Source organism: Polypterus senegalus, chromosome 5, assembly GCF_016835505.1.
Source record: "Polypterus senegalus isolate Bchr_013 chromosome 5, ASM1683550v1, whole genome shotgun sequence".
In the NCBI taxonomy this organism is placed as follows: Eukaryota; Metazoa; Chordata; class Cladistia; order Polypteriformes; family Polypteridae; genus Polypterus; species Polypterus senegalus.
In genome coordinates this window covers 112,204,970-112,218,414 of record NC_053158.1, presented here as the reverse complement: position 1 = coordinate 112,218,414, position 13,445 = coordinate 112,204,970, and the positions used below count along the sequence as shown (strand labels likewise).

The window sequence follows — 13,445 nt, the reverse complement described above, 5'->3', positions numbered from 1 at the left end:
TTTATGAATGTTTAGTAAAGTTATCGATGAAACAGGTTGTATAGTTACAACGCTTGACAGATGCCGAATGTCTCTTCAACACAAGTCCTACAAAAACTGTCGTAATTGAAACAAACCATGAAACTCAAACCGATTATAACAGCAGATTTGAGATTTGAAACAAGATTACTGTTCACATGGCCAACTGTACGTTGCATGCTCAAGAGAAAGCTCAACGCACAGCTTGGTCATATTACACCTGGAGGGCTGAACTCACAATGTAGTATACAAAGAGATCCTTAACAAATAATTATTGGTATATTTTCCCTCAGTTTAAAAAGGTTTAATTTTCTTCTTAATAAAAATTTTAAGGCAGTACTTCGCCGCTGCCAAGTTTTATAAATTAAGGTAAAAAATTGTCAGATTTTTATACTTATCACATCAATTTTCTAACAACACATACTGTAAATATGAATGTTAGTCACTTGCATATAGTTGGCAGGAAACAGACCTTTTTATCTCAGAAGAAACCCAAGCCACAATTAAAAAAAAAAAAGTTTACCAAATCCTAATTTTACTATACTGGAAAATACAAACAATAAAAACAAATAAAACAGTAATTTCAGGTCACTCTGCATTTGACTTACAAATGAACTAAACTTGAAAAAGTATGATAAGCAAATTTAACACACTTCCATTCTGTCACTCTTGCTATACTTCAATTTATATCACAGTTCCAAAATATAACTATACATTTTTGCAGCCTTAATTCCAAAAATATTCTTGAAATGTTTTTGCCTTGTTTTTATAAACTTAATTCTGGCACTATATAATTTTCCATTATTGATTGTGATGGCAACAGAATTGGATAGGAAGGGTGACCTGTCAGCTACATCTGCCACATTTTGCTTCCTTTGTTTTTGGTGTCTACAGCATCAAAATGTAATAGGAGAGCAAAAATGGTAGAACAAAGGATTTCAAGTCAAAAATGACAGTGCTGGTGGTGATTCTGAAAGAGCAGAGAACACATAAAAAATACATTGCTTAATGATAGCGGTCAATGCTGTGTCATATATATGCTTACAAAGAGTGATAGTTAATCTCTTTGGAGATAATTTACAAATGGTTTAACTTAGCTACAGCATTTTCCAGGTATGATAATGTTACTTAAACATTACATAGCATGACTGATGATGATGACCTCTTCATTATGGAATTTCCTTAAGATACCCATTGTGGTGTCAATGTAATAAAGTTTCTTTGTAATGTTTTCTTTATTCCTTTATAGAATTACACCAAACCTTATTCTAAATGTATGGTTCTTTAACCCAAACAAACATTTTCTTTTAACTGAATTTATACATCTCTTTCTCTCACTCACAAACACACACCTCTATATCTATATGCTGTATACACACACACACAAACATATATAAGATTTCTGCAAAAATAAACAGATATATGTATATCATTGATGACTGGCCAAAAGCAGATAGATAGATAGATAGATAGATAACGATATTTACAACTTTCAAGTGGGTTCATGGCATTTTATAATGACTTCTTATACAACTGTAACAAGCTCATTCTTAAAACAGATAGCTAGTCACATATAAGATTCTACATCCTGAATGCTGGTTGCAGAACACAGTTAAGCAGACTGATTTTCTTTAGCATCAACAAATCCAAAATATATAAGCATATTGAATCCAACATGCTATTCAACTGTCCCTCATTTCAATCTGTATCATCTGTCAACGTAGTCTAAAGTATATGTAACTACTTCAGATAGGTATTATTTCCTAACAATTAACAAACATCATTGAGCAAACAACAGTACTGCAAATATACTCAGAACAGTTGCTAATCTGTACTCTGGTTGTTCTGGAGTATAACGTCATGTATGCATAGGACTACCAGTGTCCTTGATAAATTAAATCTTAGTTGTACAGATGGAAGTAGACCCTAATGAGAAAAAGCACAAAAAAGGAATGAAAGACGACAGACTTGTACTTGTTTAAGACTCCTTCTGTCAGATGATGCAATGAGACAGTGGGGAATAATTTATTTATAGATGAAAAGCAGCATGCAATATACTGTATCACAGCATGCTTCTATAGGTGAAGAATCAGCAGGTGAGTGACGCAGGCAGATAATTAGTAATTCCTGAACATCTCTTGCAGAGTGATAAAAAAATAAAATAGTAAAAATTTGGAAAAAACCTAACCCTGTTAAATGCAGCATTGCTTTCTTTTGTGTCTTCCAGTTCACTCCTTATGGAGCATATCTTCAGAGTGAAGACCACCACCTTGCTTTTTTATTTTCCATTCCATTGAGTGTGTTTTATTTTGATTAAGAAAAGAATTCTCTTGCATATTATCTTCATAGCTATTTCTCTAACGTATGACTACTGTACCACTATGCTACTATGAGCAACAGAAACACCAAGGACATCTCATGTTGGTGTCCTTTTTAAGCAAGAAGCTATTCATAATAGCACCATTACCTTCATAAATTCTTGCCAAACAAAGAGTAGGTGTAAAACTCTGTCGCCCCTTTTGTTGCAGTGTGGCAGCAGAGATCGAGGAAATGTAATAGCTGAGCTTCTGACATGGCCAGTCTCATTCTGAAAAGTATTGATGCTTAACTAAATGTGTAGGATATATCTTGTAGACATACAGCAAGTTTGTTTAACAGCTAAAGTACTACAAATCTCTTTTGACAACGGAATGTCCTTTAAAGAAGATTAAAGAAATGTAACTACTAAACCTCTGACCATACTGTCAAAGCTTTTTCAAATCATACATGGGTATGACTTTCCATAGTGAGGTTTGTGCTAAGTGTGCTAAAATAAGTAAAATACTGACAGGATTTATGCACAAGATGCCAAAAAATTCATGAGAACCTGCATTTTAATCTGACTTATGGATAAATACATCCTAGAGTCATCAGTATCTGAATGAAACTTACTGTCTCTTAAAGGTGGACACCGTGTTATGAAATGTGTTCAGGTAAGAAAGCCAAAACTTTCAAGGAAATGCTGTTGTACTCACTAATCTGGCAACATGTTACTTGTTAATTAGTAAATACAAATAAACATTTCATTGTATCTATAAATGGTAAAAGGTTCTTAGCATATGATTATAATAAAATAAAAGACATGACACAGATGATGAAGCACAGATTAAGAATGTTGAAATATTAAAATTTCACTGCAAGACAGCAAGACTTTGGACTATTTCATTCAGGTCATTCAAAAATATGGATAAAAATGCTCAGGTCATATATTCATTCAGAAGTGATGTGTGCTTCTAAGTAGCTCCCAAACAGCAAGTACATTTTCCACTAGCCCTGACCCTACTCAATGATACAGAAATAATGGTTATCATTAAATGTTTGCTCTAGTGACAGACAGTCTTGTCCAGTGTATTGTCTTCCAGGTGCAGAAGTAGAAAATCACCATGGAAGAGTGGATAGGCTCTTGGCCAGAGTGGGGATGGATCCAGTTGTCATTGTCCATGTTGGAACAAATGACATACATAAGGGCAGGCCGTCAGGACTGCAATACAAATTTTATTTAAAGAGTAAGGTGTCAAGCTGAGAAGCCTATCTGATAAGATGATCATAAATAACGTTCTGCCAGTGGGCTCAAATCTTAGTGTAGGATAGAGTAGTATAGGTTTGTGGGGCATTGGGACTACTTCTGGAAATGATGGGACCTATTTCGCTATGATAGGTTACATTTGGACGGAGAGGGTACCAATGTAAGGGATGGCCTGTCTAGATTTAATATACTATAATAACCAGAACAGAACCGAAGGACTGAGCCATTGGGTTCTATTGATCATAATATTTCATAATAGTTCTTTGGTACAGTGTATATTTAAAAAAAATATTTTATAAAGCAAACTTTGAGCAGATACATCAAGGTCCCAATAAGATTAATTGGGATAATTTTTTAAGAGCAGGGATAGTTGTGGAGATGTGGGGTAGGTTTAAAAGTGTTTTACATGTGATGCAGGAGAAGTTTATCCCTAATATTTAAAATCAGTGAGAAATGAAAGATGACTTGGTGGTGGTGGATAAGTGAAGACCTAAAAATGATGTTGCAAAGGAAAAAAATAACTATAAAGCATGTAAAACTAGTAACTCCAACATACATGAGAGCATGAGTACAACTGTTAAAAATGACATTAGGAAGTTTAAAAGATAATTGGAGTGAAATATTGCAGAAAAGGTGAGGAGGGGATAAAGAGGATCAGGATCAGTAAAGGTGAAAGTCAGCAGCATACTCCCATGAAGACTAATACCATAAAATGACATACCCATCAAATCACTCCAACTTGTCCACAGGTTTGATTTTTGTCTTTAGGTGCTTAGGCAGGCTCGGTGTGCATGAGAGCTGACAGCCAATGAGTGTCTCTCTGTAAGTACTATTCATATAATGCAGTGACGAAGAATAAGGAATGCAGATGTTTTGAACCTTACGGGTAAAAGAGAATTTCAACTGTCTGATATCTCATATTTTACATACCACAACAGAATGTAAAGAGGGTTAAAAAGGCTGAGATTGCAGTTGAACTTGCTGTACCTGTTTACCGTTTGCACAATGGCAGCTCCTTCAGGAAGCATGGGAGTGAGCTTGACTGTGTTGGGAGATTGGCACCCAGCTATTAAATGTGACCTGTCTGGCGATTTTCAGTCATGTAAATTGACATGGTCCAGCAATGAGATGAGCAACTGCAGTCTGATATACCCTACAACTAAAAGTCGTGCAATGTGACATTAGGTTTACAGTTGTGGGGTGTCTTAATTTATTCCAGGAAACATTCAGAACAAAACAAGAATGATCCCTGAAGAGAATGACATTCCAATAATCATGCATACACTGATACCTTCAAATTAATCAGCCTAAATTAACCTAATATGCATGTTTTCAGAATGCTGGAGAAAAACTGAAGTACCCTGAAAAAGCTACAATGACACAATAAACGTATACCAATTTGAAAGAGACAACTATTAAGCTAGGGGCTGCAATTAGATTAATACCTCTGTGAGGCAACAAAACTAACCACTCATTACAAACCTTGTTATATTTTTAAAATCTTACTAGATTTGAAAAAAAGTCAAATTATCTTTCTGTGGTACTTATTCTACAATCAACTGAACATAAAATACGAAGTTACCATACTGTATATGGTGATTGAAACTCCAGATTTCTATCTTTCTTATAATGTATGCAAAAGAAATCACTGGTCATAGGTACTGCTAACTTCTGCAAACATATTCTTCTACTATCAGTTGGACTGGACACAGTATAAAAGTTTAATCTGAAAGTAAATGAGACAGCTAATGAAGGATAACCATTTTTTTCATACTTATATGAATATTAAAGAGGCAGGCCAAAGTGAGGGCATTTAATGTAGATAACAAAACAGTAACAGTAGAAGGAAAGAGAATGAGAAAAAGTTAATAATTTATCATGCTAGCAGTAGAGCTCATTACAATATAATAAGCAGACTAAAAAGAAAAAAATGTAAACCAAGTGCCTTAAATATATGAAAATGATTTAAAGGAGGATTTTTTTCACTTACACATCACTGTGAAAATCTGATCAGACTTTGATACCAGGTCCTCTGTTAACCCAGTTTAAAGGCAAATATACATTTTTATGGTTATGATAAAATATTTTTATTTTTAAGGGTATGAAAAAAATTGACAAAATTGTGATGCTTAAAATTTTAAAAGCATGACAAAAATGGACCACACATTTTAAAAAGCAACACAGAAGTGGACAAAATGTCTGCTATATTACATTTTTGCCGTAGCTGGGTGATATATGAAAAGCCATCAGAATCTGTTTATGTACAGTATTTCCAAAAATCATGTTCAAATCTTACCAAGAAAATATAACCAATTTTTTCAAAATATACACTAAATTAGAATACTATATACAACTTGATTATTCTCCAATTATATGAAAATATATTTCCAAAATTGAATTATGAGTATATTAACTTTACTCTTTTTCATTCTCAAGAGACCAACACTTTAAAAAAAGTAGCAAAAGATTACATGTTAACATTTTACATTATTTATTATGATTTCAAAGCTGAAAATGGTTAACACATTCTGGAATACTTCCAAGCTTCTTTCTGTCCAGGGCATAAAACACATACTGCCTTAGACAGGCAAAAACACAGTCTCATTAAAGTCCTCAGCTATTTTGTACAGGTACTTTTGTCCCTCACACTGCCAATATATTCAGGAACACTTTATCCTTAGATTATTAGTTTACTTAACGGCTGCTTTTACTGACAGCTGCACAAACATACCGGAAAGGTTTTTATATACAGTATTTATTGTCTAAAATTGTAGTTCAGACATGGTGCTGTACTCATTATCTATTGGTTGCATTTTACTACTGTTACTAGTCTGTAAGAAACATGAAAGTAAGAATCTCATTGTACTACATACACATGACAACACAACTAATTTGAACTATTACACATAAAGGAAAAATACTTGTTTATTCTTTTAATTTCCATTTGTCCACCTGAAATTTGCACAGAGTATTTCTATGCTGAGAGGTGAGGGATATTTAGTAAAGAAGATGAATAGTAACACAGACTGGAACATACTAACTTTTATGTAAGAATTTCAAATGTTGTAGGACATGAAGCAGCTCGACCATAAATAAAGCTACATGTAAACTTGGTCATTTTAGGATTGTGCAAATAAATATAGTGCATCCATTATTAATTTATCAAAACACCTAAACTGTACTGTATATACTAATTGTTCACTAACTGCTGAATGAAGCAAGTGTTAGAAACAGGAAGAACCTTTCTTCTTGCATTATTTCTTGATATAATTTTACTTCCCTTACAGTTCTCAAATTAGTCAGGTTGATACAAAAATAGCTTATTTCTTTCCTCTCCAAATTAAATTAGTGCTTTCTGCACATTATGGTGCCTCAAGTATCTTTTAATGTGAGATTTCAAGTTAAGCGAGGCATTTTTAACAGCACATGTCAGACTTACCTGGTTAATATGTACAGACGGAATGGAGGAGGATGGAACTGAGGAATGGCTTGGAGAGTTGGGTAGTGATTTACATGGGCCTATTGACAGCTGCTGTTTCTTCCGTAAAGCAACCACTTTCTGAGCAACTGTTAAAAAAAATAAAAATAAAAATATATACATACACATACACAAGTATATGAACATCTAAAAGGTGAAAATTTGAACTTTGTATTCTAACATCTTAATGCAGAATTATTTTCATCTTTATCTGTTTTTTCTTTTATACACAAACATACACATACATGCATACATACATACATACACTTTGCCCATGATAGGAAGCCTTCCAAGTGTCTGAATTTGCACTAGAATAGAGTGAAAATCAAAGAGCACTAATTAGGATTAGATGTTTTTTGTTCATCTACTGTTGACCTTTTTTCTATTACACAAAAATGTGTGCACTGTCACTCGATGATGGAGTGAATATAATCTAAGCTGTCATTTTCACTGAGAGTATTAAATAATACTGTAACAAAACCTCATTTAACACTTTGTCTAACAGAGTATGACAATTTCAAAGTACGGGTCATACATATTCATTTTTTGAGTAGAGCCTCTGTATGTGTGTGAGAGAGGGAGAGAGAGAAATATAAAGAGGTTTTTTTTTTGGTCCCTTTCTCCCACTTTGCAAAGATAAGCCATCATGGTTACTTTAACCCAAAAGTATTGTGTCTGTTCTTACTTACTAAGAGTAATCTTAGATTAACCAACAGCTACCTCAGGTTTTTATTTTGTTACTGCTCTTAAGTTATGCTAATTGTACCCCAGACCACACAATCAGTCTGAGAGCTATTGCTTATTACTAAAATACATACTTTAACTAATAAAATATGAAGAGAAAATATTTATCATAATACAATACATATGGCATTAAAGAAAATAAAATGTTTTTCATAATTACAAGCGGTCATATTTAATTTCTTCTTTAATGTGTATATATGAAAAAAGCTTAATTTAAAAAAAAAAAGTCGTTTTCATTATTTTTCTAACAATATATATATATATTTTCAAACATTGATTCAATAAATTGACACTGGCAGATAAACACTGTTTAAATGTAAATATACCTACACTTATAGGTTTTAATAATTTTTAATCACTAATTGCACTACAGCATCTTCTGCTGTTAAACTAAACATTTACGATATTCATACAATTTCCAGAACCTATACTGTTTAACACAAACAAATAATAAAAACAAGACAAACAGTTTAAAAAGTCTCAAATCTATCAAATGATCAGAAGATGTTTATCAAGAAAATAGAAGGCTAACATGCTGAACAAGTAAAATAGACGAATTTTGCTAATAAGCTTACAAACCTGTTAACTTGGCATTAAATTCTTCTTCATCTTTTTCTAAGTGAAAACGCAAGCTACTGAACTTAACACATGCTCATTTACCGTCCAAAACTTAGATAAGCAGTGTTCTTTTTGATTATAGGACAAAATAAAAAGATCTGATTTCATTAAAGTAGCTTTTCTTGTCATTTGCCAAACTATGCAGGACATCTCCAATTCCGTTTTCTCAGTTTATTACTCCACTTTATCTATACTAATAAAAGGCAAAGCCCTCACTGACTCACTACTAATTTTCCAACTTCCCGTGTAGGTAGAAGGCTGAAATTTGGCAGGCTCATTCCTTACAGCTTACTTACAAAAGTTGGGCAGGTTTCATTTCGAAATTCTACTTGTAATGGTCATAACTGGAACCTATTTTTTCGTCCATATACTATAATAGACTTCTGCTCGATGCCCGTGGGAAGTGGAGTTAAGCCTCCCACGTAATTTAGTGCCTGCCCATATAAGGCCGTCCGTCAGGGGCAATCCAATAGAAACACTGCCGCTAAATATTCACAGATGAAGGACTGTGCTTATGCAGAGGAAGATGAGATGGTCAGGGTGGTATTTGGCACAAACTCAGCGAAACTGCGAGAGAAACTTTTAAGTGCCGGGTCTTAGCTAACATTAAATACAGTCGTGGACATCGCACAAGATGGCACCAGCACAGCTGGGAACCTTTGATGCATGTACACCGAGCGGCTCACGTGAAATGACGCAGTGCACAGACAAAAAGCAACAGTTCCAAAGAGTGCTGAACAAAAACCGAATTACACAACTGAGAAGGCAGCAAAAAAATATGAAGCGTGTGATACATACAAGCATATTCATAAGTGCAGCTACTGCGGAAACAAAGCACACAGTGGAAAAAGTCAATGTCCCGCTAAAGGAAGACAGTGTAAAAAAAAAAAAAACAAAAACCCGTGCATGCAGTGTGTCACGTCTCAGATAAAGAGGAAGACGAGCTGTTTATTGATGCAGTAAGAAACGAATCGATGAATGAAACCTGTTATATTTACAACGATTGACAAACACGGAATGTAACTTGAACACAACACATCCTACAAATACGAACCTGATTGAAAGAAATAATAATAATCAAATCCTTGATGACAGCAACACTCATAACACTCACAAAACAATTACTGTATATTGACAATCATGTTACGTTATTTTTAAAATGTTCCCTTTTCTTTTCATAACTTCTTTAACACACTACTTCTCCGCTGCGAAGTGCGGGTATATATATATATATATATATATATACTGTATATATACACCCCGATCTACATACTCTCAAATAGACAAACCACACACCGTGGCTAGCGGTAGAGGCTTCCTCTAGCGCCCGGCGTCAAGGTTCCATTCCCGAGAGGGGGTGCACCGAGTATGTACGCGCGCTTCCCGATTTATTGTATCCTCGCATCCCCATTGGTTTGAGACGTATGAAAAAATATGCGGTTAAAGCAGAAAGACAGATCACCAATTGAAGCTTTATGAATAATGGATACCTTATTCGCCATCAATGATTGTTTTGGTAAAGCCATACTCAGTGTATTCATTAGATGAATGGTAAAAAAGTAAGAGCGAGGGGAGGGTGACTTATTGAGGCACGCAGGCGAAACCACAATAGCATGCTGGCTCGATGCGCGTCAATTCAATCTGAATTGCGCGATCACATTCGAAAAAATATATCTTTTCAAGTTCTATTTAGTCGACACAAATATCTTTGGTTGAACTGTAAGGCAAATTTACTCTTTACATTTGTATGGTGAAGAAAAATTTATGCAATGATGCCTACATTTAACTTACATTCCTACCAAAGATATTTCTATCGACTAAATAAAAATTCCTTCTATTTAAAATTTAAATAGAACTTGAACGAATCACGATAGTTAAGTAATATCCACGCAGACTTGCACGTAAGAGCGGGAGTCATCCATTTTAACAAAGAGCGTATTGCACTGATACGAAATAGCCTGCCCATTTAATTATTCAGGAATGGATAAATAAATTAAGATTTTGTACAAATAATGTTTTTCATTTTTCTTCCTTGATGGATTCTGGCACACCCAGCAACAGTTGCTTGCACCCCAAAGAGCGTGTGTGTATGTATATATATATATATATATATATATATATATATGTGTGTGTGTGTGTATATATGTATATATGTATTTGTGTGTATATATTGTATGTGTGTGTATGTACAGTACAGGCCAAAAGTTTGGACACACCTCCTCATTCAATGTGTTTTCTTTATTTTCATGACCATTTACATTGGTAGATTCTCACTGAAGGCATCAAAACTATGAATGCACACATGTGGAGTTATGAACTTAACAAAAAAAGGTGAAATAACTGAAAACATGTTTTATATTCTAGTTTCTTCAAAATAGCCACCCTTTGCTCTGATTACTGCTTTGCACACTCTTGGCATTCTAATGATGAGCTTCAACATGTAGTCACCTGAAATAAAACCATTCTTAACTCCCGGTAACCTAAATCTGCAGATTGATGGCAATTGCTGAAATCAAGGAAAAAAGAAGATGGCTATTGTGAACTGAGTTGGCCTTTTTTCTAACCTGTCTGTGATACAGCTCAGTTACTGAGGTCTGCTGCAAACCAATAATTTTACTGTTCACCTTAACAAACTTGTCAAGATAGTTTATAATCTCTGAAGTTGCCAAACAAATGAAATAACAAAATATTTATTGAAAGGCTGTTAAAAAAACAAAAGTGTAATTATTGTTTTGTCCACTGTAAAATAATTGAGGTTTCTAAGAAAGTATAACTGTTTCTAACTCTTCTTACAAACCATAATCAGAGAATGTTTCTCACATTAATAATTTTTTGCATATTCTCTTAGAAAGAAATAAAAAATTAAGTTCATGGTGTATCCAGAAACAAATGAGAGAATACATTTAAAATATTTTATAAAAATATTTTTTGTGACTGTTGAATGTTATGTCTCTACTGTATAGGAAATCTTATGTTTCTTATAGATCTATATAAAAAGGTTCATATTAAAAACAATCCCTAAAGTGTTGCATCACTGTATCACCTGGTGAATGCACCTAAGAATAAATCTTATACAATACAGCTGACTTCTATGTTAAACATATGCAAAAAAACCACACACACATCAAAAAAAAAAAATTACTAGAATCAGAATAACTCTTACTCGTGCAGTTGAATCATTGCGTTCCAGAGCAGTGTACCATGTCTTTTTTTAGGCGCTCACCATGATTACGTATCAAAACAGTTCTAACATTTCATTTCACAGAAGTTATTCCTGGGATCCCTATATATTCTTTTTATTTTCACCCTGCAGGGTGTCGTCAAGCACAGCTATCTAGCATCTTTTAAAAAAAGAGCTGACAAATTATATGAGAAATGCCACCTACAGAGTGACAATAAACAAGGTATACAAACAGCTGAAAGCCTTCCTGGACAACTATGACAGCTGGAAAGTAAACAAAGTTTAGACAGAATAATACTTCAACACTGTGCACTGCTCACTGTTATATGCATATATATCTGTATCATCAATATATTATAGGCAACATATAACCTAACTTTACTTGGAACCTCTAAGTATTTTAATGTAAAAGTAATCTACTAACATCTATCTACTAACTAAACTAAATACTAACTAAATTTCTTATGGCTTTTTCTAAAACTCAAAGAAAAAAAAATAAAAGTACAAAACAAATTTCCTGTTAAAATAAACTATCTACAATGCACAATTTTCAAGGTTCAGCAGATATGGATAAGTGACTACAAATTTAAGCCCAACAACTGTTTTGCAATGTATTTCCAAGTAAGTTAATATAAATAATTACCACTAATGAATCTGCAGCATATATGTAAAGGACTTTATTTTCACTATGACAAATTCTTGAATAGAAGAAGTAAAGGGATGAAGCCTCATTTTAAGTGTCAATTGGAAAATAATTTAACTATGTTTACTTTTGCAATACCTCAGTTGTACTTAATTTATATAATACTGATTGATTAAATCCTAGGGATGACGCATGTGATTCATATAAACAGCCCCAAATTCTACAATGGTTGTTATGGCATTGTTTATTTTATAAATAAAAACATTATATTATGTTATTTTACATTATATTATTAGTGCTTGAAATGACTAAAATCAGCAAAGTGAAGTGCAAAATGCAGCTGTTTACTTGCACAAGGTGATATCTGAAGATAACACAATCCAATTCCATTTGATGTATTTACCTAGTCAAAACAGAGTTAGTGCAATTTCTTAAAACATATGGGGATGGTCTCTTGCCATTACCTAGGTAAGCAAGCCATACACACTCATATATATATATATATATATATATATATATATATATATATATATATATATATATATATATATATATATATATATATATATATACACACACTCATATATATCACGAAAATCCGTGAAGTAGAAACCAAATGTTTGTATGGTTATTTTTATATATTTTAAGCCCTTATAAACTCTCCCACACTGTTAACATTATTAGAGCCCTCTAGACATGAAATAACACCCTTTAGTCAAAAGTTTAAACTGTCCTCCATGACAAGACAGAGATGACAGTTCTTTCTCACAATTAAAAGAATGCAAATAGATCTTCTTTTCTTCAGGAGCAGAGAATTTCAGAGGGAGAGAGAGAGCGCTCGCAAAGAAAAGCAAACAATCAAAAAATCAATACTTGTGCTTTTAAGTTTGCCGCGGCATTTTTTAGAGGAGCGTTAGTATCTTCTAAGCAAACAGCCTCTGTACAAACAGCCCCTCTGCTCACATCTCCTCCGTCAGGCGCAGAGAACGTCAGAGAGAGAGAGCGAGATTAAAGCAACAATCAAAAAAATCAATACGTGTGCTTTTAAATATGCCGAGCACCGCAATAAAGCTGCATTTTTTTAGAGGAGCGTCAGTATCTTTTAAGCAAACAGCCCTTCGTCAGGCGCAGAGAATGTCAGAGAGGGTGAGAGAGAGGCAGAGACAAGCAAACAATCAAGCTCCGCGCGGGATGCATA

At 33.8% G+C, this 13,445-nt stretch overlaps 1 protein-coding gene across 1 annotated transcript in view; it reads right to left on the bottom strand.

Moving 5' to 3' along the window:
• agap3 (ArfGAP with GTPase domain, ankyrin repeat and PH domain 3) overlaps positions 1-13,445 on the bottom strand; it is an 843,333-nt gene that overhangs the window by 297,724 nt on the left and 532,164 nt on the right. The window contains exon 7 of the mRNA XM_039753235.1: positions 7,023-7,150. Coding sequence (XP_039609169.1) covers positions 7,023-7,150 — 128 coding nt within the window. The remainder of the gene's footprint in view (positions 1-7,022; positions 7,151-13,445) is intronic.